General features: G+C 36.9%; 1 protein-coding gene across 6 annotated transcripts in view; it reads left to right on the top strand.

Annotated features, from left to right (window-relative positions):
• The window catches only part of ARHGEF12 (Rho guanine nucleotide exchange factor 12), a 177,136-nt gene that overhangs the window by 109,355 nt on the left and 43,334 nt on the right, over positions 1–24,447 (top strand). For 5 of the 6 annotated variants that reach the window (XM_072612939.1, XM_072612935.1, XM_072612936.1 and 2 more), the window contains 7 exons: positions 34–83; positions 875–932; positions 12,570–12,748; positions 13,253–13,330; positions 13,524–13,643; positions 15,638–15,778; positions 18,804–18,878. In XM_072612939.1, coding sequence (XP_072469040.1) covers positions 34–83; positions 875–932; positions 12,570–12,748; positions 13,253–13,330; positions 13,524–13,643; positions 15,638–15,778; positions 18,804–18,878 — 701 coding nt within the window. The remainder of the gene's footprint in view (positions 1–33; positions 84–874; positions 933–12,569; positions 12,749–13,252; positions 13,331–13,523; positions 13,644–15,637; positions 15,779–18,803; positions 18,879–24,447) is intronic. The other variant, XM_072612938.1, reaches the window with a different exon arrangement.

The following is a 24,447-nucleotide window of genomic DNA, read 5'->3' as shown; positions in this document are numbered from 1 at the left end:
TGAAATGAATTCAATAACCAAATCCTTCTTTAGATGGAGCAGCCATGCGGGCTGGAGTACAAACAGGTGATCGAATCATCAAGGTAAACGATGACTTTTTTTTTTGGTTAGCATTTTGCTGAATGATATTGATGTACTTCTTGACTAATGCTTTTTAAAATAGCAACCTAGTTGCATATCATGCATACATTATTAATAAAAACAGATTGATTTCTTGTATTTGAGTTCAGTTCCATGAACATTTGTTAAGTTTTTACTATGAATAAGACGTTGTGCTAGGAGCTAGTAAAAAAAAAAAAAGATTAAATGTTTTGAGTTCATATGACCTTGTAGGGATTTGTTGATATTCTATTTAACAAGCTATGAGAAAACACTTAAGTTTTATAGTCTTTGAGTAACATGTAAATTCAGAATGCTTGAAAATGAACTTGTTGGAATGTTTATAGGTTAGGCTTTTGGGGGGAAATGTATTATTTTTCTGAAAATATTATTTACTTTATCTTTTTATTTGCTTATTATACACCTTGACTGTCAAGTTTGTTCACATGGAAAAACAAAAATGTCTCATATTTGCAAGTACTCTTCACTCTGAAGGATTTGAAAGTTGATTGTGTAATGTCTTCTCATTTGAATAGAATTTAATGTGCTTCACAGCAAGAGACTATATCTTACACTCAGATTCATAATAATGTTGAGTGCACATTAGTTGCTAATATTAATGATGTTGAAGGAAAATGGGGTCAAATATATAAAAATCTCTTCCTATCTCCATTGTATTATGAATATTTTGTATTGTGCATGCAAGTTTGTAGATGAATATTTATATCCTGTACACCATTATAATGAATCAGATATACCCACTTTTCTTTTATAGGTAAATGGAACTCTAGTGACTCATTCAAACCATTTGGAAGTGGTGAAGCTTATCAAATGTAAGTAAATGTTTATGACAGTCTTAATTTGATATTTCTTGAAACATTTAAGGAATGTCTGTGTCTGAGCAAAACAACTAACTTGCTGGTAGTTTTTTATACTGTGGGCGCAATATATAGAGTTCTTCATGATGTACTAGTTGACATAGTATTGGAAATGTATCTGAAAGAAATGCAGTATGCTTTAGAGAATTTCTTGGGAATGGAGAAAGGGGAAATGAAAGGAAATGGAAGATTATATTGAATGATAAACTAAGCCAGAAGGGATCTGAAAGATCATCTGGTCTAGACACTTTTTTGCTCAAATGAATGTCTAAGCCATATAGATCTAGGAATCATCAGTATAGAGATAACATCAGTGGAAGCTGATGAGGTTACAAGGAGAGTATAGGACGGGGTTCTTAACCTGGGGCTCTGGATTCCCAAAGAGTCTGTGGATAGATTTTAGGGATTCTTTTAATATTCTGATAACTCTATTTCAACATAATTGACTTCCTTTGTAATTTTATGTGCATATTTTGTTTATTTATAAACATCATCTTACAAAGGGATCCATTATGGTCACCAAACTGCCAAAAAGTTAACCCCAGGTATAGAGGAAGAAGAGAAGGGCCTTGGGAGAACCTAGGGGAACATTTACAGTTAGGGGGCATGATATTTGGATAATGAATGAGCACAAGATATGAATGTAAGAGGAGACCAGCAGAAGAGAGTAATTTCATGAAAATTCATGAGTGGAAAAAGTATCCAGGAGGGAGAGGATGGTCAGTAGTATTGTATACATAAGTCATAAAGGATTAGGACTGAGAAAACAGTTAAGACATCTTTGGGGCAGCTAGGTGGTATAGTGGATAGAGTGCTGAATCTGGAGTCAGATTCATCTTTGTGAGTTCAAATCTGACTTCAGACCCTTAACTATGTGACACTCTGAGCAAGTGACTTAATCCTGTTTGTGATTTAACCCTGTTTGCCTCAGTTTCCTCTTCTGCAAAGTAAACTGAAGAAGGAAATGGCAAGCCACTTTAGTATCTCTGCCAAGAAAACTTCAAATGAGGTCATGGAGAGTTGAACATGACTGAAAAACAGCAGATCATTGATAGTTTCAGAGGCAGCGCTTTTAGTTGCATGATTAGCTTAAAAGCCAAGTTGAAAAGAGTGAGTGAGGGGAGAGGAAGTAGAGGCAGCAAATATAGACAACTTTTTAAATAATTTTGACTGAGAAAAGGAAGAGAGATATGGGACAGTAGTTTGAGGAAGTGATAGGTTATAGTGAAGATTATTTTTAGGAAAGGGAAGATTTGGAAATGTTTGAAGACAGTAGGAAATGAACTAGTTGATAGGAAGAGGTTGAAGAATCAAGAAGCGGAAGGTGTGATTGAGGATGCGGTTTTCTGGAGAAGACAAGAGATGTGATCAAGTGTGCATTTAAAAGAGTTGGCTTAGCAAGGAGAAGGGCTATACCTTGTCAGAGGTGGGGGAAAGGAAGTGATTCCTTTGAGGTAAAGAGAATGGCAAAAGAGGAAGCTTAAGTTGAGTGGCCTCCACTAAAGTAAGCTACAAGGTTCTCACCTAAAGGAGGGAGTGAGTTATTGGGGAGCTGCATGAAGGAAAAGAAAACTTAGAATAGCTTCTGTGAGAAGTGAGATAGGAATTCAAGTAGCACTAGCTTGTTTCAATGAGAGCCCTTTGAGGTTGGAGAACAGAGATCACAATGTGACCAGTTAGCAGAGTTGTAAGATTTCCTCCAGGTTCATTTAACATCTTGTGAGTAGGAACAGCAAAGGATGGTGGGAGTGATTCCAGGCTGACGTTTTAAAGAGTGATGACAGGACAAAGGAGCCTGGAGATTCAAGAGAAGAGCACAGTGTAGAGTTGAAATGACCAACTATTTGGATGAGTTTGGAGAGTGAGACAAGTAAAGAAAGATCAAGGTCAGTGGCTTCTAAGTATTGAGGAGTAGGAAGAATGGAGGTCTTCAGTGACGCTGCAGAATAGATGTGGTGTGGGGAGCATGAAAAGAGGTAGAATGATAGGAGGTTTGGTCAGATAGTTTAATGTCAGTTTCTAATTTGGGAGGTGAAATACTTGCAAGTAATGGCAATCTAGTGTGTGACCATCTATATGTAATTGAGATGAAGTGAAGAAATAGTTCATGAGATTTAAGGAAATTGAAGAAATGGAAGGTCAGAGATTTTGAGGAAGTATTTACTTAAGTATTAAAAGTCCTCTAGTATAAGGGAAGGAGTTAAAGAGTAGAGGAAGGTGGAGAGACAAGTGCTGAATTCCTTCAGAAATGAGGAAGAATGAACTAGAAGCCATTATTTTACAACTGCCATAATTCTGACTGGGTGAAAAATTTTAATTATGGTGACTTTGAAAGAGGAAAGTTTACTGAGTGAAAGAGGCAGAGGGAGAGTCTAGAAGAGGTAAAGAGGAACAAAAAGTTATTTCAAGTCCTGTCTTCTCCCATCTCTCCTACCCTGGACCAAAGTTAGGGGCTAGGGTAGGAATGAGAGAAGATACAGCCTCTGCTGGGGAAAATAGCCTTGGAGCTATTATTGCTATATGAGAGAGGGCTTTGTGAGGTCTAATTGATAGGTAAAGCATAAAGAAGTAGTCCAGAGTAAAAGGGAGTTCATTTGCTATGGAACAGGAATTCCAGAATGCACCATGAAAGGGGTGTGTTAGATTAGGTGGGGACAAGCATGGAGTTTGGTTGAAGAGGATGAGGATAAAAGAACATGAAGAGGGAACTGGGGACAGTTTTCTCCTAATTGAGAAACAGGAGAGGCCATATGAGTAATAGTGGCTGTCAGATGGGGAGAGAAGCTCACAGTCTCCAAGGGGGTGTTGTATAGAGATCTGGGGCAGCCTGGGAGGCTGGAAGAGTAGAGGGGCCAATTTTTAGGGGTGAGTGGAAGGAGTTTGCGGGGGTCTCAGGGCTGGCAGAAAGTGCTAGTTAGTAGTCAAGCCTGGATCTTGCTTTAGCCCAAGTCTACCACGTGACCCTGCTTTCCTCTTGTGTGACTGGTGGAGGGGAATGGAGCATGGCATTGGTGGGAAATAGGCCCCACCAGAAAATCAGAATTACTTCCAATTTAATCTCATTTTCTCTTAATAGTACACATGGATAACACTAGTCAGCATCTGGCATGAGACTAGATAGCTTGTTAGGTGCTTCCCAGTTCTAGATCCCTATGATTTTTTGAATCTTAACTTATATAATATGTCCTTTGTATATTAAAGGCAGTAGTTCAGTCATAGAATCATAGACTGTTAAATCTGAAAGTGTCCTTAGTCTGATGGCCCTTGTTTTATAGGTGAGAAAATTGAGACAAAGAGAGTTGAAATCAATTGTCTTAAGCCAGTGGTGTCAAACTCAAATAGAAAATTGTTAGCCATATATTGACTTAGAAACCACAAATTAACATCTGTATTGGACTTTTGCATTTATTTTGTTAAACATTTCTGAATTACATTTCAATATGGTTCCCATACTTGGACTTTTCAGACTGAGTTTGACACCCTGATCTAAGATAACAATTAGCAGAGCTAGTATTAGGTTTCCTGGCTTCTAGATCTGTACTCTTTGCACTACAAAACACTCCTACTGAGTACCTTCATAATTTAAAGTCAAACAAGCCTAATTCCTTTCATTTCTTTTTCTCACAGTACCTATTTTCTATCCCTTTTATCACTTTTCTCCTGATCTTCTTTGCATCATTTTATAAACATATTAACCAAAACTAAACAGTACCACTTTTTTTCATAGTAGATCTTTAGGTAGTGCCTCTCTTAAGTTAAAGCATCATCTTTCCAAAAGCCATCTGAAAATGAAGACTTGAGCAGAAGTGGTCTCTGAGCAACAAAATATGTGCCATAAAGTAGCTTATGCATTTTGATTATAGCAGAGCTCATCACTCAGGTCCTACTTGCTTTGACATAATTCTAGCAGAATAGATTGTTTTCCAGCTCTTAGCAAATCAAAGGCATTATATTAGAAAGTTAGGAGGAGAAAGGGATAGGAAAGGGTTAGGAATCCCCTCTTCAGAGAAGAGCTTTAGGTACTCATACTTGTTGTATATAACTTAATCCTGTCAAAATTGCAAACAAACAGTTTGGCACACTGAGAGGAGTAAGTAGTGACAGGTAGAGCCTAACGAGGAGCAAAGATATAAAACTATAGATAAAGGCAGAAATGAGGAGAACCCTGTACAAAGCTACGGAGGTGGGAAATGGAATGTAGGATGTACTGGACGACAGCTGGTTTGGATATGCTCCCAGGTACATGAAGGAGAATAATGTACAATAAGATTGGACAGAAAGGTGGGAACCAGATTGTGAGGGCCTTTGAAAACCAAACAAAACAAATTGTCTTGTGTCTTGGAAGTGAGAAGGAGCCAATGAAACTTTTTGAGCAGGGAAGTGACGTATCAGATACTGAATCATGAAGAAAAGTTTAAATAATGTACACAAGAAGAAAACAAGTTTAGAATATTTTAGAAATATTCCCATGAAAATAGCAATTTAAAAAATTACAATTTAATAACTGTTGATTAAGGTACATTATACATTTATGTGAAAATACTACATTCCCCAGAAATGCCAGATAAATGAGTCATTGATTTATTTAGCTGACTCATTCAGATCATATCTTTTCTCCCAAGATCTTTTTCTGCTCTGCTTATGCTTAGCCAGTATTTTCCCATCCTTTATTTTCTTTCTGGTCTTAAGTATACTGCCTTGTATTTCTCTGTTGTGTTTCTTACCAGTTTTGTGAGACCATTTCCCCAGTTTTTAAAAATCATTTAAAATTGGATTACTGTCTTCCAGAATTTTAGCAACCCTACCTAATTTGGTATTTGATATGTGGTTTCATCTCTGTGGGTGCTCTCTCCGCTGGTGCTGACCACTCTCTACATATTCATGTCTTTTTCAGTGTGATTCTTTTCATGTCTTTCCATAAATTCTTGATAAAGAATCAGTCCATAAATTAGGGTAGACAGAAGCCTGTATTGTGTTTTTAATATTTCATGGATACCAGTACAACACTTGCATTACTACTTATTTATGTGTTGCTACAAGACTGACTACCTCCTTTCTCAGTTAATATATGTCTTAGCAGATATCTTTATATCACTTTTTGTACATGCCTTTGTTGGTGATACACTCTTTACTCCTTAAAACCAACATATGTCTTCCCATTGATCTTTGATTCACCTTAAAATTCTATCCCCCTGAAATTTCACAAGTAACAGCATTTAATGTCACTGATGGTATGTTGATGTTAACTAGATGTATTTGACAAGAGGGAGCTACTTGGGATCATTGGAATTATTTATGCTATTCAGCTTTTCCAGATGTGGTTTGGCCCATTTGCTTCCTCCTTTTCATTTTTGGACCTAGTTCACTGACCAACTACATGAATGTGTGTGTACGTGTGTGTGTAAGTACCTAGGCATGTATTTGTATGGCGTGTAATTACACACACCAACATACTAAAAAAAAAAATAGACTTTCTGTCTAAAAATAAGGCATAAACTGAAAATGTGCATTCTTCATCTGCTTGTTTTTTCCTGCATGGAATGTTTAGCTAATCTCATGAGGGTCTGTGGATCTCATTCTGGAGGCTCTAAATAATGATCCATGGCTTGATATAATTAACACAATTTGTGAATGGGCCTCCACGTGGCACAGTGCGTAGGGTGCTGGGCTCAGAGTCAGGAAGACCTGAGTTCAAATTCACCCTCAGGTACTTACTAGCTTTGTGATCTTGGGCAAATCACTTAACTCTGCTTCAGTTTTCTCATGTGTAAAATGACCTGGAGAAGGAAATGGCAAACCACTTTAGTATCTTTGTCAAGAAAATCCCAAATGGGGTCATGAAGAGTCAGACACAACTGAACAACAAATAACATCCGTGAAAAGCAGTATCTGGAGAATCTGTTATATAGAGAGATACTCTTGCATTTGGCCTTTATATAGGACATCCTTTATGACATTAGCAGCAAGCATTCATTCATTCATTCATTCATTCACTCATTCACTTATTTATCTATTTATTTATCTCTTTTATTTATGTATTTATTTTTAGTTTTCAACATTCATTTCCACAAGATTTTGAGTTCCAAATTTTTTCCCCGTCTCTCCCCTCCTCCCACCCCAAGACACTGTACATTCTGATTACCCCTTCCCCCAGTCTGCCCTCCCTTCTATCACATCCCTCCCTTCCCTTATCCCCATCTTCTCTCTTTTCTTATAGGGCAAGATAGATTTCTATACTCCATTACCTGTATTTCTTATTTCCCAGTTGTATACAAAAAAACAATTTTCAACATTCATTCCTAAAACTTTGAGTTCCAGCTTCTCTCTTTTCTTCCCTCCCCACCCATCCCTACTGAGAAGATAAGCCATTCAATATAGGCTATGCATGTGTAGTTATGCAAAAGACTTTCATAATAGTCATGTTTTGGTAGACTAACTATATTTCCCTCCATCCTATCCTGCCCCCCCCCCCCATTTATTGTATTCTTTCTTTTGATCTTGTCCCTCCCCAAAAGTGTTTACTTCTAATTACTCCCTCTTCCCATTTGGCCTCCTTTCTATCATCCCCCACACCCCATTTCTCCCTTACTTTCCGGTAATATAAGATATAAGATATATAAGATAGATTTTCATACCAAATTGAATGTGCATGTTATTCAGTCCTTGAGACAAATGTGATGAGAGTAAGCTTAACTTTTTCCCTCTAACCTCTCCTTTTTTCCCCTCCATTGAAAAAGCTTTTTCTTGCCTCTTTTATGAGAGATAATTTGCCCCATTCCATTTCTCCCTTTTTCCTCTCAATATATTCCTCTCTCATCCCTTAATTTTATTGTTTTAGATATCATCCTTTCTATTCAAGTCATCCTGTGCCCTCTGTCTATATGTATATATTTCCTCCATCTACCCAGATACTGAGAAAAGTCTCAAGAGTCACAAATACTATGTTTCCATGTAGGACTGTAAGCAGTTCAACTTAGTAAGTCCCTTATGATTTCTCTTTTCTGTTTACCTTTTCATGCTTCTCTTGATTCTTGTGTTTGAAAGTCAGATTTTCTATTCAGCTCTGGTCTTTTCAACAAAAATACTTGCAAGTCCTCTATTTCATTGAATGACCATTTTTTCCCCCTGAAGTATTATACTCAGTTTTGCTGGGTAGATGATTCTTGGTTTTAATCCTAGTTCCTTTGACTTCTGGAATATCATATTGCAAGCCCTTGATCCCTTAATGTAGAAGCTGCTAGATTTTGTGTTATCCTGATTGTATTTCCACAATACTCAAACTGTTTCTTTCTGGCTGCTTGCAGTATTTTCTCTTTGACCTGGAAACTCTGGAATTTGGCTATAATATTCCCAGGAGTTTTTCTTTTGGGATCTCTTTCAGTAGGTGATTGGTGGATTTTTCAATATTTATTTTATCCTCTGGTTCTAGAATAGCAGGGCAGTTTTCCTTCATAAGTTCATGAAAGGTGATGTCTAGGCTCTTTTTTTTGATCATGGCTTTCAGGTAACCCCATAATTTTTAAATTCTCTCCTGGATCTATTTTCCAGGTCAGTTGTTTTTCCAATGAGAAATTCACATTGTCTTCAATTTTTTCATTCTTTTGATTTTGTTTTGTAATTTCTTGGTTTCTCATAAAGTCATTAGCTTCCATCTACTCCATTCTAATTTTATTTTCTTCAGTGAACTTTTGAACCTCCTTTTCCATCTGGCTAATTCTGCTTTTTAAGGCATTCTTCTCCTCATTGGCTTTTTGGACCTCTTTTGCCAGTTGGGTTAGTCTATTTTTAAAGGTGTTCTTTTCTTCAGCATTTTTGGGGATCTCCTTTAGCAAGCTGCTGACTCAGCTTTTCATGATTTTCTTGCATTTCTCTCATTTCTCTTCCTAAGTTTTCTTCCACCTCTCTTACTTGATTTTCAAAATCCTTTTTGAGCTCTTCCATGGCCTGAGACCATTGCATATTTATTTTGGAAGTTTTGGATACAGAAGCCTTGACTTTTATGTCTTCCTCTAGAAGAAAATGCTTGTTCACCAAGAAAGTAGCCTTCTATAGTTTTATTTTTTTTTCCTTTTTTGGGCATTTTCCCAGTCTGTTACTTGACTTTTGAGTCCTTTGGCAGGTGGAGGGTATACTCCAAGTACCTGTAAGTTCTCAGTTCCTCCAAAGTGGCACAGTCAAGGGCCTGCGCTCTGCTCTGGGAGCAACCACAAGCTTTTCTGCCCCAAATCTAAGAATAGAATTCCCTCTCCACAACTGCCTCCACCAGCTCCACCACACCAATGCTCCTCCTCACCCCAGGACCACCACTCAGGGTTGAGATCCAGATCACCTGCTTGATTCCCCCAGTGTTTTTAGGCCAAGGGCTCCTAAAATGGATGCCATGCTGCAGCAACCGTGGTCACCCTGGGGCCTCTGGGGCCAGACCATGTTCCCTTCTTACCCAGGTGAAAGCGCTTTCTCACTGACCTTTAAAGCTGCCTTTGGCGTTTGTGGGTTGAGTAATCTGGGAACCGCAGCTACTGCCTGGGATTCTGTGCCAAGGCCTGCTCCAGTTCTGTCTGTGCTGGAATGCACTGCCAAGGCTGCGCTGCACTCTGAGCCTGATGCAATAGACCTTTCCTGTTGGCCTTCCAGGCTGTCTTGGGCTGGAAATCTCTTTCATTCTGTCATTTTGTGGCCTGCTGCCTTAGAATTTGTTTAGGGTCATTTTTTACAGGTATTTTTATGGGCTTGGGGGGAGAGTTAGAGTAGCTGTGTCTTTCTAACTCTGCCATCTTGCCTCCGCCCTGGTAACAAATATTTATTGGTATACGTATTCATATGTTAAGCATTATTTGATATTGATAAACAGGATCATTAAAGATTATCTTTGTGTCTCATTTATCAAGGAATCAATGTATTATCTGTTGTATGCATAAGAGACATTCTTTTACAGGAAAGCTTTATACTGAATTTTATTCTACTAAGACACATGCTTTTTGGCAATCAGATCTTGTATTCTGTATACCTTTCAGTCATTTGAGAAACAGTGTTGATAATGAAAAGAGTTTTGGCATTGGAATTAGGAGAAACCTTAGTTCAAATACCACCCATGACATTTAATAGTGTGACCATGGATAAATTCCTTAACCTCTGTGAGCCTGAAGCTCTAAAATTCAAGAAGGAATTTAGAAACATTGTGGTTGTAGAAATAGTATTTTCTTTGGAGTCAGAGGAAATAGATTTGAATCCTTACTCAGCTTTTTAGTACCTGTATGACCTTGGCCAAGCCATTGAATCTCTTTGGTTCTCAGTTTCCTCCTCTGTAAAATGGCAGGGTTATGCCAGATTAGTTGGAAAGGTCTTTTCCAGCGCTCTTTCCCACTTTTCAAAGTTAATAGTTGAAGATGTAATTGCAAAGACAATTGTTTTTTCTTCTGGAACTGATTTGGAACTGATTTGATCATACCTTTAGCCAGTTAATCTGATTGTCTACACAGTTGATTCTTAAATGACTTTTATACTGGTAGCCAGTCACTCTCACTGGCTAGTTATAAGATATAAGTTCTACGGTAAGTACTAAGAAATAGCTGACTTCATTTTTTTTGGCAATATTTTTAAAGTATCATAGATCTAGACCTAGAAAGGCCCTCAGAGTTTGTCTAATCCAACCTCCTTTTTGTCAGTGAGGAAACTGAAGCCCAGAGAGTTTAGTCGAATCACCCAAAATCCCATAGTTAATGTCAAAAATACGATTTGAACACAAGTTCTCTGCCTCCATAGTCAGTGTTCTTTCTACCATCTCAGCTGCCTCCCTCCTTTAGCATTTACTCTATCTACCTCTCTGTGAAGTACACATTTGTGATACATAGTTCTGAGGTTTCTAATTAACATACAAACCTTTAGTCTTTTTCATTTCTTAATCGGAAACCATATTTTTTCTGTGTTTTATGCTCTGCCCACATTGACGTTAAATTCCCAGGGTATGAAGATATATATTAACTTGGTTTGCAGGATCAGGTCAAGTTTTCTTTATTTTTTTTTTTGGAGGAGTACTGATTTTTTTAACATTTTTATTACGCAGTGAAGAATATAACAATATCTGAATTATACTTTAAAGATTCGCAGGTTGACAGATCCTACATTACAGTCCAACTAAGGAAAAAAACACAGTTCAGACATAGTAGACTTAAAAAAACTCAATGAGTATGCTGACAAAAGCATGATGCCCAGGTCCTGCCCCGCAGTGTTAGTCTACCATTAACTTGTGGTACATGTCTGAATTCAGGTCAGATTTTCTTTAGAATTTTCTCTTCCCCCACAGTGAATGTTGACACAAGTTGAGAATGGTTTCATTACTGGATCTTTTGCTAAACTCATTAGTAGTTCTCTAGAGAAAGATGACAAGTATCCCATGAAATATTTCTTGTTGCCTTTAGGTATATAATGAAACTAACCCTATCAGTTCTTAATCCTCTGATGAGAATCTATAAACCATCTTCCCATGTAGCTGCAACATCTTTGGTCTTTTGGCTTCATTTTTTATGATGTCAATGTGAATGTGGTTCAATTTTTGTATCCGTAACATCTACCACAGTGTCTAGTACTTAGTAGGTTCTTAATAAATGTCTATGATTGATTGATTAGATGAGGATCTGACACTTAAAATACCAACAATTAATATAATATTAGTAGAAGGTAAAAAAAAAACCAGATAAATGATCCTTGGTGTCCTCTGTTCCCTTTTCTCACTCTGATATCTTCATTGTAGAAACAGAAAGGGACAGCACAAGATTGAGAACTATTTTGTATTGATACCTGCTTTGTGGGTTTCCATGGGTAAATAATTTTTCAGCTTCTTGTCATCCTCCCAGTTAAAGGCCCTTTTATACTTAGCTAGGATGGTCCCCAGCACACAGTCCTTTTTTGGGACTGTAATCAAAGTCTCTTTAGCTTGGTTGAACTTTCTCAAACTTGTGCTGATGACATACCTTTGAAGAATCCAGGAAAGCTTCTGCAACAAAAGACACCAGAATAATTCTTGTGAAGTCTGAAGTTTTGATGGCTTACTCTTTGAACAGAGACAATAATACGTTTGCAACTCCCTAACTCTTCCGTGTGTGATTTTTAATCTCTTGATTTCAGCTGGTCTCAGAGTTTAGTTTATTGACCAGAACTTATTGTTACTCTCTAAGAGTTAACAGATCACAGAGCCCCACTTTTAAAGATGATTAATAGATGATAATGTCTTCTGCTGTAGCAAGTCCTTTCAGACCTTAGAAATAAAGATTTTCATTTTTCATTTGCCTGTATGTATGAAGAAGTGCGGTAAAATGGAGCCCTAGACTGGGAGGCAAGAGATTTGGGTCTTAATGTCTGCTTTGCCACTATGTAATTGTGTGATATTGGGTAATTTACTTTATGTAGCTCTGCTTCTTTAGTGTTCTTTCTAGAAAATGAGAGATTTAGACTAGATGATTTAAGAAGTTCCTTTTAGCTCTTAATTATTTGATTGTAAACTTTATGTGATTATCAAAAATTTCATATCAATATTATTTTCTTTTTTTTCTCCTCTTTTTTCCTACTCCTGTTTTCCCCTGATTTCCTTCTTAGCGGGTTCCTATGTAGCTCTCACTGTTCAGGGACGCCCTCCTGGGTCGCCCCAGATTCCATTAGCTGATTCTGAAGTGGAGCAAACAGCCTTTGGACATATGTCTCCCATCATGACATCCCCCCATTCACCTGGAACATCTGGAAATATGGAGAGAATCACCAGCCCAGTGCTGATGGGGGTAAGAATTGGGAAAAGGCTTGGAAAGAGACTAGCCACATAATATCTGATGTTTTAGTAGGTTTAGGTTGAAGTAGAGAGCTTATATGTGAATTAAAACTTTGAAGTTTAGAAAACTACCATAAATTTAACCTTTTTGATAGTTCAGGAAATGAGAAATCAGTGGGATAACAAATGATCGAAATGCATCAGCCAAATTTCAGTAAGGGAAACTTTTACATTATTTGCCTATGCAGCTTCCTTTCTCTAATCAGTGCTATTAATGCCTAATATTTCTAAGAACTAAATATAGTATAAGATGTGGAAAGTCAGAAATCCCCTTCTGATCATTCAGCTTTAAAAAGTGAAACAGCTATGGTTCTATGCAAATGGGAATCCCTAGAACAGCCCAGAATAGAGGAATTTCTGTTATTATTAATAAATTGAACAGAGGCGCAGAGTTTTCTGTCTTTTAAAATTCATTTTTTGCCTTGACTTTTTCTTCTTTTGTTTCTTGTTTTTTCAGGAAGAAAACAATGTTGTTCACAACCAGAAAGTAGAGATTCTGAGGAAGATGCTACAGAAAGAGCAGGAACGGCTACAGGTACTAAATTAGAAATGGGACTAGGGAAGAGGTCAGGAAAGATTGTAAAGAAAGTTGAAAGCTGAAATGTCTCAGGCCCAGTCAGTAGGACGTTAATAATGTTAGCTGGAACACTCATAAGAGCAGTAAGTAGATTTTGCTGTGCTGTTCTAGGCTTTGTTGATTAATGAATATTTTTTTTATAATTTATCAGTTGTTGCAAGAAGATTACAGTCGCACACCTGCTCAGCGATTGCTTAAGGAGATCCAGGAGGCCAAGAAACACATCCCTCAGTTGCAGGAGCAGTTATCCAAAGCAACAGGCTCTACTCAGGTAATTGCACTATTTGAATGCTCTTCGATCTTTCAGGTTTTCCTTCAAGAAATATTTCAAAGGAGCTGACAAATGACTCTAAAGAAAGTCATACATTCCTGTGAACTTATCTTCTTGCAGGAAGGACTGTGGGAAATTACCAAAATGTTGATGAACTAGGTCTCTGATTGAACTCTGAAGTGTTTTGAATTTCCCAATTATGTGCCTTTTAAAAAAATAATAATTTTCAAAGAAGTTAACTGAGTTTTATCTTATTTGATATACTACTAAGGGATATTAAGGTATGCCACTGTATGGTTCAGTGTGTCCCCTCAAAACGAGATGATTACATCTTCTGTGGTTTTAAAGTTGATATTGTTGGTAGAAGTGATAGAGATGATGTCTTACTAGAAAAATGGCCAAGCATTTGTGGTGGCAAATATTTTTTAGCTGGTTCTGTAGTATTCAAATCTAAACATTAATAAAAATAGTCAACATTTATATAGCCCTTGTGGTATACCATGAATTTGGTTTTCACAACAGCTCCAAGAGATAGATGCCATTATTATCCCTGTTTTAGAGGTGGGAAACTGAATCAGACAGGAGATAAGTGACTTGCCCAAGGTCGCATAGCTAAATCTTTGTCTGAGGCCAGAATTAAGTCCTTCCTGGCTCAAGGCCTAATACTCTTTCTGCTGAACCACTTTTCTGCCTTTTCCCAGTCTCCCATCTTAAGCAAAATGCTGTACATAATATTTACATGAAGTTAGAGGGAAAAAGCCATCCATATACCTACATTGGCTCATTTGTGATTGTTGTCATTTAACTCCTCAATGATGCTTTAATTACACACTGAACACCTCTATGTAGACATCTCTGTCAGAGAGGTGAGATAGATCATATTTGGTTTATTTGTGATGGTTGTCATTTAACTCCTCAATGATGCTTTAATTACACACTGAACATTTCGGAGAGGTGAGATAGATTATATACTCTAACACCATTATTTTACAGTTAAATAAACTGAGGCTTAAAGGAGCTGTTACTTGCCCAAGGTCAAACAGCTCGTTGATAAAGATTTAGGTCATCTGATAGTGTGATTAACCTGGATTCCCTAAATCATAGAAATTCCAATTAGAACCTTTGTCCAACTCCCTTATTTTATGTACAGGGAGACTGAGATCTTGAGATGTTAAATGACATGCCCAAGTTTACACAGGTAATAAGTAGTTGATCCAGGATTAAAACCCAAGTTTACTGGTTCCAGACCCATTACTCTTTCCACTGTTCCCCAAAGCCCTGAGAATTTTGTCTCAATCCTATTGATAGCATTTTATTTTCCTGTAATTTGTAGGTAATGGACAACACACTTAGTGCTTACATATCTATAGAGAAATGTCGTCTCTGCCCTTTGTAGTTGTTTGTTTATAGAATGGTATCTAAAAGTTTATGACTCAGTGAAACTATGAAGGAGGAAAGAGAAGCTAATAAGCATTTTTTAATTCCTTCTCTGTCCCAGACACTGTGTTAAGCACTTCACAAATATTATCTCATTTGAAATTGGGGAGTTGATTAACTACAAGCTACAGTGTAGTCATTTAAATCCCAAGGGACAAAAACTAATGGATGAGAAAAGTAAATCACACAGTATTTTCGCAGATTTATAGACCATTGTGTCTCTGTTGCATTTGTAGCTTCAACTTGCAGTCACTTTAACTGAAATATTTTGCCCTTTTTCATAGATATATTGTTTCAAAACCACAGTAGTTATTAACAAATTTTTTTGTTTTAAAATTTGCCATTGTTTCATGTGTATTTATGTGCACAATAACAACTACAGCAAACACTGGTTGAGTGCTCACTGTTTTTGGAACTTTACCTTCTGGTCTGTAAATATGACTCTTTACTTTTGACTGATCCCTGTTACTTTTGATTGGCACTGTGCCATTGTCTTCTCATTAATGATTTTTTTAAACACATAAATGCATATACATACATATATTTTACTGTTTTAGGATGGATCTGTAGTTATATCCAGCAAGACTTCTGGTGACTCCCTTCTACTTAGTGAAGTAGAAGCAGACAGTGGTGATGGATTGGGCAGAATTGATTATAGCAGTGGAGATGGTTCTCGACCCAATAGTGACATTGCAGATGTAAGTATTAAATATTTCAAACTTTAATCATTATTCTTCCCTACATCTGCTTTTTTGTTTTGATTTTTAAAATTTGTCTTTAGTTATTTCATTGGTAGTGTCATAGTAGATGCTTAGGATTTTAGATCTGAAAAGGGATTTAGATATCACCCAGTCCAACACCCTTGTCTTATAAGCGAAGAAAGCGATGCCCATAAAAGCTAAGTGACTTGCCCAAGATTATCAGAAAACTTTAGTTTCAGAGACAGAGGATATGGATTTCCCCCTGACCTCTGAAAGTGAACTTCAGTAAGGCATTTTACCTTTATGGGCCTGCATCAGTTCATCATCTGTAAAATGTAAGTATTAAACTACATGACTGCTAAGTTCCCTTCCATCTCTACATCTGTAATCCTATGACTCCAGGTTTCCTGAATCTAAGCTTAGTCCTTTTTTATACACTTATCTTATTATTTATGCAATTCTTTCTTGCTTATCAACATCACCGTTATCTTCTAACAGAGTGACCATATGAGCAAAATTCTTAAATGCAATATTGTATTGTGACTTTCAGTTTTGCAGCTCACTTTTTTTCCATGTATACCCAAAGACTAATGCTGTTTCTTTCGGTGGGATGGAATTTCCCAATAACCATCTTGTTACGGCATAGAGAGTCAATAATGCCATTGCTTTCTTACTGAACCAGGAGGTCATTTGCTGATATCTCATAAATGCATGTTAATATTCCATTTGTGGTCAGTGACTCAGTCCTGAATCATAGGGCAGATTGCCACTGCTGAGAGGAAAAGTCCCAGTCTTACTAGATATATTTAAGTTATTAGGTTGTGATTATCAATAGATATTTCTTCATTAATCTCTCTGTTGTCAACTACACATGAATATTTGCCAGATTATTAAAAAGAAGCTAGAAGTTGAATCTTAAATCTCTTCTATCAGTATATTACTAAGAAGATTCTGTTAAAGTTTTGCAAACTCATTGGATTGGTCAAAACTACATTCTGTTTAAGGAATAGATGGAAGTAATAGATTAACCAGTCATTCAGTCCATCCTTTGAGGACATTGCAAGTTTGACAGGTGAATAGAATACAGATAAATTGCCACAATAGTGATAATCACTGTGTGTGTGTGTGTGTGTGTGTGTGTGTGTGTGTACACACATATACACATTTACCTGTTTAGAACTGGAAGCAGCCTTAGAAGCCATCTAGTCCAACCCCCATATTTTGCAAATGAGAAAAGTGAGGTTAAAAGATTAAATGACTTTCCTAGGGTGAGAAACAGGTACTTAAGTATTAAAGGTAAAATTTGAATTTGGATCTTCTGGACTCCAAAGTACAACATTCTACTTAATTCTTTGCAGTTTTTGAAGCATTTCATACTTGTTACTTCCTGTTCAATGGGAAAGAAGAAAGATCTATGTTCTTTTGTGTGATTCACAATTAACTTTTTATTTCTTCATCTTCTTTCTCGTGGAAGCTAGTGGATAGAGCACTGGGCTGGGAATCAGGAAGATTCATCTTCCCAAGTTCAAATCTGCCCTCAGACGCTATTTGTGTGACCCTGGGCAAGTCACTTAACCCTGTGTGCCCTGGTTTCCTCATCTGAAAAATGACCTGGAGAAGGAAATGACAAGTTACTCCAATATCTTTGCCAAGAAAGCCCCAAATGGGGTCATGTAGGATAAGACTGAAAAGACCACCACAGCATTCTTTCTATTGTCAAGTAGTCCAGCTACATAACCTCCTACTTCATACCCCCATCTCCAAACAAACAAAAAATCAAAATGCTTTCTCTCCCTAAGTGAATGCACACACACACACACACACACACACACACACACACACACACACACCACAAGATCTTGTATGTATGGAGAAGATAGGGAATGAAGCTGTGTGAATGACTGTGTAGAACACTTTTCATGTACTGATTCATTTTGCCTTAAGCAATTGTGTTTTTGAATTGTATAAAATTAAAGCTAGAAAGGATATTGGGGATCTTGTAGCATCCTCCTGTTATTTTATACATGAGGAAATTGAGACTTAAAGAGATTAAGTGACTTATCCATAGTTATAGATCTCTGTGGTGGAAAATACTGGACTAAAACTGAACCTGCAAATTTTCCAACTAGCTTCATCATTTCTCTACATATTACTGCTATATTGCCATACTCGTAATGATTCAGTTGTGAAAATAATGTGATTTTATTTCATGGTTTCATTAAAATGAGATTTCACTAAGACTGAAACATTCCTAATGATATTTGACCTATAATTTCATTGTTATACTTTTTTTCCCTAAAAAGGCCATTAGGATAAAGTTAGGTATTGATAGATGATCTTTAAAAAAAATAGCTTTTAATAATTAGTAGGCCTATAATATTAATCATCTTTAAGAGACTCATCAATAAATAGTTTTTTTTCTTTTCACATAACTTTTTTCCATCCAAAAGCTCTGATTTAGATCTTGGGCCAGAAATCATTAAGTATAAAATTAGAGGTGTTTTAGGAAGCTTTATTAAGAATCATCCAAGTCTTTCGAATACTACACAAATGAAATTTGAGCGTTTTTTTTGAAAAATGTTGATAAGACTCTTGAATAGGTAACCTTTAAACTTCAGTGTGATATTTAAATTTGACCAAGAGGTTAATTTTATACTCTATTGTATAGAAGATGAATGCTTTCTCTGTATTGAAATTTAATTGTTATTTTAGTTTGTAAAATGAATGAACTGCAAAATGCTTTCATTGCTACTAAAGTCTCCTGATGCTCTCCCAGATTGTCTTGCTGTTGCCACATCCTTATTTTTCTCATGTTCTACAACTTTAGTCCTCCTCACGTCCATGTGCATATTGATTGCTTCAGCACATTTTTTGCCATTTGCTTTTCTTTATAGTTATTCAGTAGTTATGAAGCAGGTACAAGATTTACTTTGGTTATGATTTGAGGGTTTTTTTTCCTGATTCCTTTTTGATGAATCTACTGAAACTCAATAGTTTTTAATTTTTTTTTTTTTGGGGGTAGAGTCCCAGAGGTGGCTTAAAGGAAAGGATTTATCTAGAAGAAAGCCCCGAGAAAAGTGAGATGATACCAGATAATGTGAGTATGTAGCCCATGCTACATTGGTGCTTTCTGTTAATGTTTTCTATGCTTAAGTAAAATAAACTCTGAGATTTATGTAAAACATACAAATGAAGATTTCTAAATATTTTGATTATTTTTAAAGTTAGATTTGATTACTTTTTTGAAATAGTTATATCCAAGAATAGTGTGTAAAAATGTTAACTAGCAATATGAGGATTATCCTTCTAATTAGCAGTAAAATCAAGGAAGTTAGGTAGCCAAAACTGCATACTAATTTCTGTTCTTTCAACTGAATTTCTTTTGAAATATTAGAGGCTAAAGGTTAAAACACGTAGTCAAAACAGCAACTGATGCATTAGGAGGGGTCAGTGCATACCATGACAGTAAACATAAAGGAATAACAAATCATATCAACCTCTCAGTTATCCGTATGTAAATCCACTTCTATAGCTTCAGTTATAATCTCTGTAGATGACACCCAGATTTGTGTCTTTGGTCCTGACCTCTCTTCACTACTCTAGTCCTATATGTTTTCTGCTCTATATTTTGACTGGCTTATATTATTAGTACCTGAAAGTCATAATATATGAAACTGAAATCATTACCCATTCACCCACCCAGCACCCCACACACAACTAGAAGCATTTCTTTTCCTGACTTCCATCAATGATGACATCATTTCCTTAGTCACTTAGACTCATGATCTTTTTTACTTCTCTCCCATCAGATCAGTAACCAATTCCTGTTACTTTGTCTTTAACATCTGTGCTTTTTTTTTACCCTTCTCGCTGCAGAGCACCCCAATAAAGACTCTTATCACCTCACTTTCATTCTGAGATATAACTTTATATACCCTTTTCTATACCCCTCTCTCCCAAAGAAAAAAACCTGCTACTCTAGAGTATAAGTTCTTTGAGGAAAGAAAATAGACCTTAATCATTTGTATTTCTCCCAATTGAAAATGAAAATGGAAACTGCAGAATACAAATGTAAACTTAAGGTAGTTAGTGCATGTGAATTCACTTTATATTACATTGTTATTTCCACAAACAGCATATGAAAATCATGGTTTAACGAATACTTGAAAAAATAAATTGTCTTTCTAAATTATCATTTTGAAATTTTACTTTCCATGTTATATTGCTACTGCCTCATTTCAAACTCTTACCACTTTTAACCTGAATAATTATAATAACCTCCCAAAGTCTTCATGCCAACAAACTCTTTCTTTTCTCTAATCTATCTTTTAAAAATTTATTTTAGAAAAAATGCTAAAACTTAAATGCATAATAGAAAAAGAAACATTATAAACTTAAATGTTAAGCTTAAATGTAAAATAAGAAAAAAAGTCATGTGCACAGCAGACAGTAGGAGAGGATTCAGAATATGTAGCAATAACTTTCCATTTCCAGAAAGTCTGTATATTCAATACTGCACATTATGTTGAAAGCTGTCCATCTTTTCTTTGCTTCCTTGTAGGTTTTCTTTTGTTCTCTGCTGTACACTTTTTACTTTGTTCCTTTTACCCCTCTTCCTTCCCACTCTATCTTTTGCTGGAAGAATTGTCCTCAGGCACATGTATGACAGTACAACTTTCTGTTCAAAGACTTTCAAGCATTTCCCATTGCTTATACTATAAAATAAAAGTATTTTTAGCCTAATGTTATCTTAACTGACCTCCTACTGCAAAACTATAATCTACTTTCCCAATTTTATTTCACATTATTCCACTTCATGTACTTTATATTTTTAAATATGTTGTCTTCTACCTCCACACAGGCTGTCCCTCCCTTGTCTATAATGTGCCCCTTCCTCATATCTGCCAGAATATTTCATCTTCCACGACACATGGAATTAATGTTATTATTAATGCCCTTAACCTAATTAGTAGATGCTTAATAAATGCTGCATCAAGCCATTTTGTTTTTCTACTCAGAAATGTTTAATGTTTCCCTATTCCCGGTAAAATAGCCTCAGTTTTAACATTTGAGAGTCCCACTAAGTTTGTCTTCATTATATATTCCCATCTTCTATTCGTGATACAGTGGGAAGAGCTGTGAATTTGGCATCAGAGGATCTAGGTTTGAATTCACCCCTGCCATCTAACTAACTTTGTAGCCTTGGTTAAGTTACCTCATTCCTCTATTTCCTCATCTATAAAAGGTAACTTAAATGGAACTGCAGATAATACTATAGAGAAATCTCTAAATCTACAATCCTATGAGCCTACCTTCTTGATCCTTCTTGACATTCCTCAAATTTACCTTGAGCCTCCCCTCTTCCACATTTTTGAATATGTTCCTTCCCCACTCTCACCTCCCTCCCCTTGTTTTTGCCTGTGGCAAGTCTACGTTTATTAAATTCATGTTATGTACCAAGCACTGGGAGACATAGGCAAAAAAAATTGGTCCTTGCCTTAAGGAGCTTATGTTCTAATAAGGAAGAAAACATAACATAACTATGTATGCGCCACACACATATATGTGCTTAAAAATATGTATATATACATACATACACACTGTAAATGGGGGATAATCTCAGAGGAAAGATACTAGGAATGGAGATGCTGGGAGAGGGAGGGGAAAGAAGAGATCTCATGTAAAAAAATGGAATTTGAGCCAAGTCTTGTAGGAAGCTGGGAGGTAGAAATGAGGAAGGACAGTATATGAGGCATGAGGAAAAGGCAGTGAATTGGGAAGTGATATATGTGGAACCAGGCCCATGTGGATGGATTGTTGAATATATGGAGTGGGGAGTAAAGTGTAAGAAGACTGAAAAGGTAAGAAGGGGCCAGTTTGTGAAGTATTTTAAAAGCCCAAAATAGAGTCAAACATACTTGATCCACTAAAAATGATTGAATAGAGGATGACAAAGTCAGTCTTGTTCTTTAGGAAGTCATTTTGACAGCGGAGTGGAGGATAGGTTTGATTTGGGAGAGACTTGAGGTAGGGAGCTTCATGCACTGAAGCAGGCCATTGCAGTAGTCTGTGCAGAAAACATTGAGAACCTTCACCAGGGTGGTAGCTATATAAGTGGAGTGAAGGAGGCATAATTAAGATGTTGTGTAGACAGAAACAACAAGATTTGGCCACAACTTGACTATGTGGAGGGAGTAAGAGTCAAAGATCATACAAAGGTTGCAGACCTGGGTCACTGGGAGAATGGTAATACTAAGTTGTGAGTGGTAAGGAAATTTGAAAGACTGGAGAGATTTTGGTGAAAGATAATAATTTCTGTTTTGAACATATCAAATTTAAGTTGTCTGTTTGAGATGTCTCAGAGGCATTTGGTAATGTGAGACTGGAGCTTAGGGCTAGATCTGCCTAGAGATCCTAATTGGGGAGATGAGAGCAGCAAGTGAAACAGTATAGAAGAAGAAGAGAAGAGGGCCCAGAGTGGAACCTTGGGAGATAGCCACAGTTACTGGTTGTAACTTTTATAAAAATACAGTGGAGGAGACTGACAAGGTATGAGCAGAAAAGTAGCAGAACCACCAAGAGAAAGCAGTGTTGCAAAACTCCTGAAAAGGAGAGAATATTCAGGAAAAGTGGGTGATTGATAGTGTCAAAGCTTTCAGAATGGTTAAGAAGGTTGAGCATTAAAAAAAAAAAACTCTTAGATTTGGTAGTTAAGAGATCAGCATAATATTGTTGACTCCCACATCATATGTTGACTCACTGATCTTTGTAACCCATTACAAACTCATTTGTCTTTTTCATATAAATAGCCTTCTAACTATGTCACCTTCCCCTCCCTCCTTCTAATATCATACTTGGGTGTTTTTTTTTTAAATCTGAGTGCAAAACTTTTATTTTTATTCTGTTTTTTTTTAAATTATGAGTCCTTTCTCTAGGTTGTCAATCTTTTTGGTTTTCTTGCACTTTTGAATTTTCAGTTCTCATTGTTTATACTACTCATGGTATTTGCCTTATATTGATAGTAATTTAAATACTCTGATGGATCTGTGATACTGATTTGGGAGTTCCCTCCCGTAATATATATTACAACCCAGTCATTGTTCTTCCATAAGGCCTTCATCACTTAATTCTGTTTTGCATGGGTACCAGTGAAATAGTCAATCAATAAATCAGAAATCACTATGTGCCAGGCACTGTGCTAAGCACTTAGGAATACAAAAAAAAAGGCAGGGAGGAGGAGGACAGCAAAAGATAGTTCCTGCCCTCTAAGAGCTTACACTGCAGTGGGGGAGACAACATGCAAACAAATACAAAGCAAGGCCTATGTTGGATAAATAGGAAATAATTAACAGAAAATATTAAAATTAAGAGAGATCAAAGAAGGCTTCCAGTAAAAGGCTTCCAGGCATGAGAGATAGAGAGAACTGGAGCAGAGAGACAGGGTGGAATAGCCTGGAGACCAGTGTCCCTGGATCAGAGATTATGTGCTGATGAATAAGATGTAAGAAGACTGGAAAGGTGAGAGGGGGCTAGGTTATGAAAGATCTTTGAATGCTAAATAGAGTCTTTTGTATTTGCTCCTGGAGGCAATAGGGAGACACTGGAGTTTATTGAGTAGGAGAAATGATATGATCAGATCTGCACTTTAGGAAAATCACTGGGGTGGAGAGAGACTTGAGGCAGGCAGACACACCAGCAGCCTATTACAGTAGTCTAGGTGTGAGGTGATGAGGGTGCAGCATCAGAGGAGAGAAGAGGGCATATTGGAGCAATGTTGCAAAGGTAAAATCAACAGGCTTAGCTAGGAGAGATAGTGAGGAATCCACAATGTCTCCTGGGTTGAGAGACTGGAAGGATAGTGTTTCCCTTTGTTGTTGTTTGTCCTTTGTTCTTAAAGAGGACCATGACAACAAGAAGGTGATACCATAAAGTGCAAGTGAATTGGATTTAAGAGAGGGAGAGCTGTGCAAAGTCACCAGACTCACTTTCTCCTACCCAGTCATTTGGGTCCAGTAGCATGATATAGATCAGGACTACTAGAGAAGGACCTAGATGCAGGGAGAGACTTTGGTCTTTTTAAGGGAAGATAGGAGTTCCTTTTTGAAGTGGGGAGTTTAAGATGTCTCTGGACATCCGTTGAAAGGCATTTGGAGATGTGAGATTGGAAGTCAGGAGAGCGATTGAGGCAGGGAAGGTAGATTTTAGAATCATCAGCATAGAAATGGTAATTAAAATACATGGGAGTTGATGCGATTACCAGGTGAAGTAATGTAGAGGGAGAAGGGAAGATGTCCCAGGTTCTGTGGTTAGAGAGTGTGCTCTGGAGGAGGATCCAGCAAAGGAGAAAGAGGAGTAGTTAGGTAGGAGAAAAATCAGGAGAGTGGTATTCCAAAAACCTAGAGAGAAGAGAATATCAAAGGGGAGAGATCAATGGTGTCAAAAGACTGCAGAGAAGTCAAGGAAAGTGAGGATTGTGAAAAGGCCATGGGATTTGTCAACTAAGAAAGAGATCAGTAGGAACTTTGGAGAGGGCACTCAGGCTTTCCAACATTCTGCTTCTTATTGTAATTATATATATTATCTCTTCCTTTGAGTTTGCCAGTTCTTTGGAAATTGAGGCTGTATTTTTTTTTTAAATCTTCGTGTGCTTTACAACACCTTTAAAA

This window comes from Notamacropus eugenii, chromosome 5 (genome assembly GCF_028372415.1).
Source record: "Notamacropus eugenii isolate mMacEug1 chromosome 5, mMacEug1.pri_v2, whole genome shotgun sequence".
In the NCBI taxonomy this organism is placed as follows: Eukaryota; Metazoa; Chordata; class Mammalia; order Diprotodontia; family Macropodidae; genus Notamacropus; species Notamacropus eugenii.
This window is presented reverse-complemented; position numbering and strand designations above follow the sequence as displayed.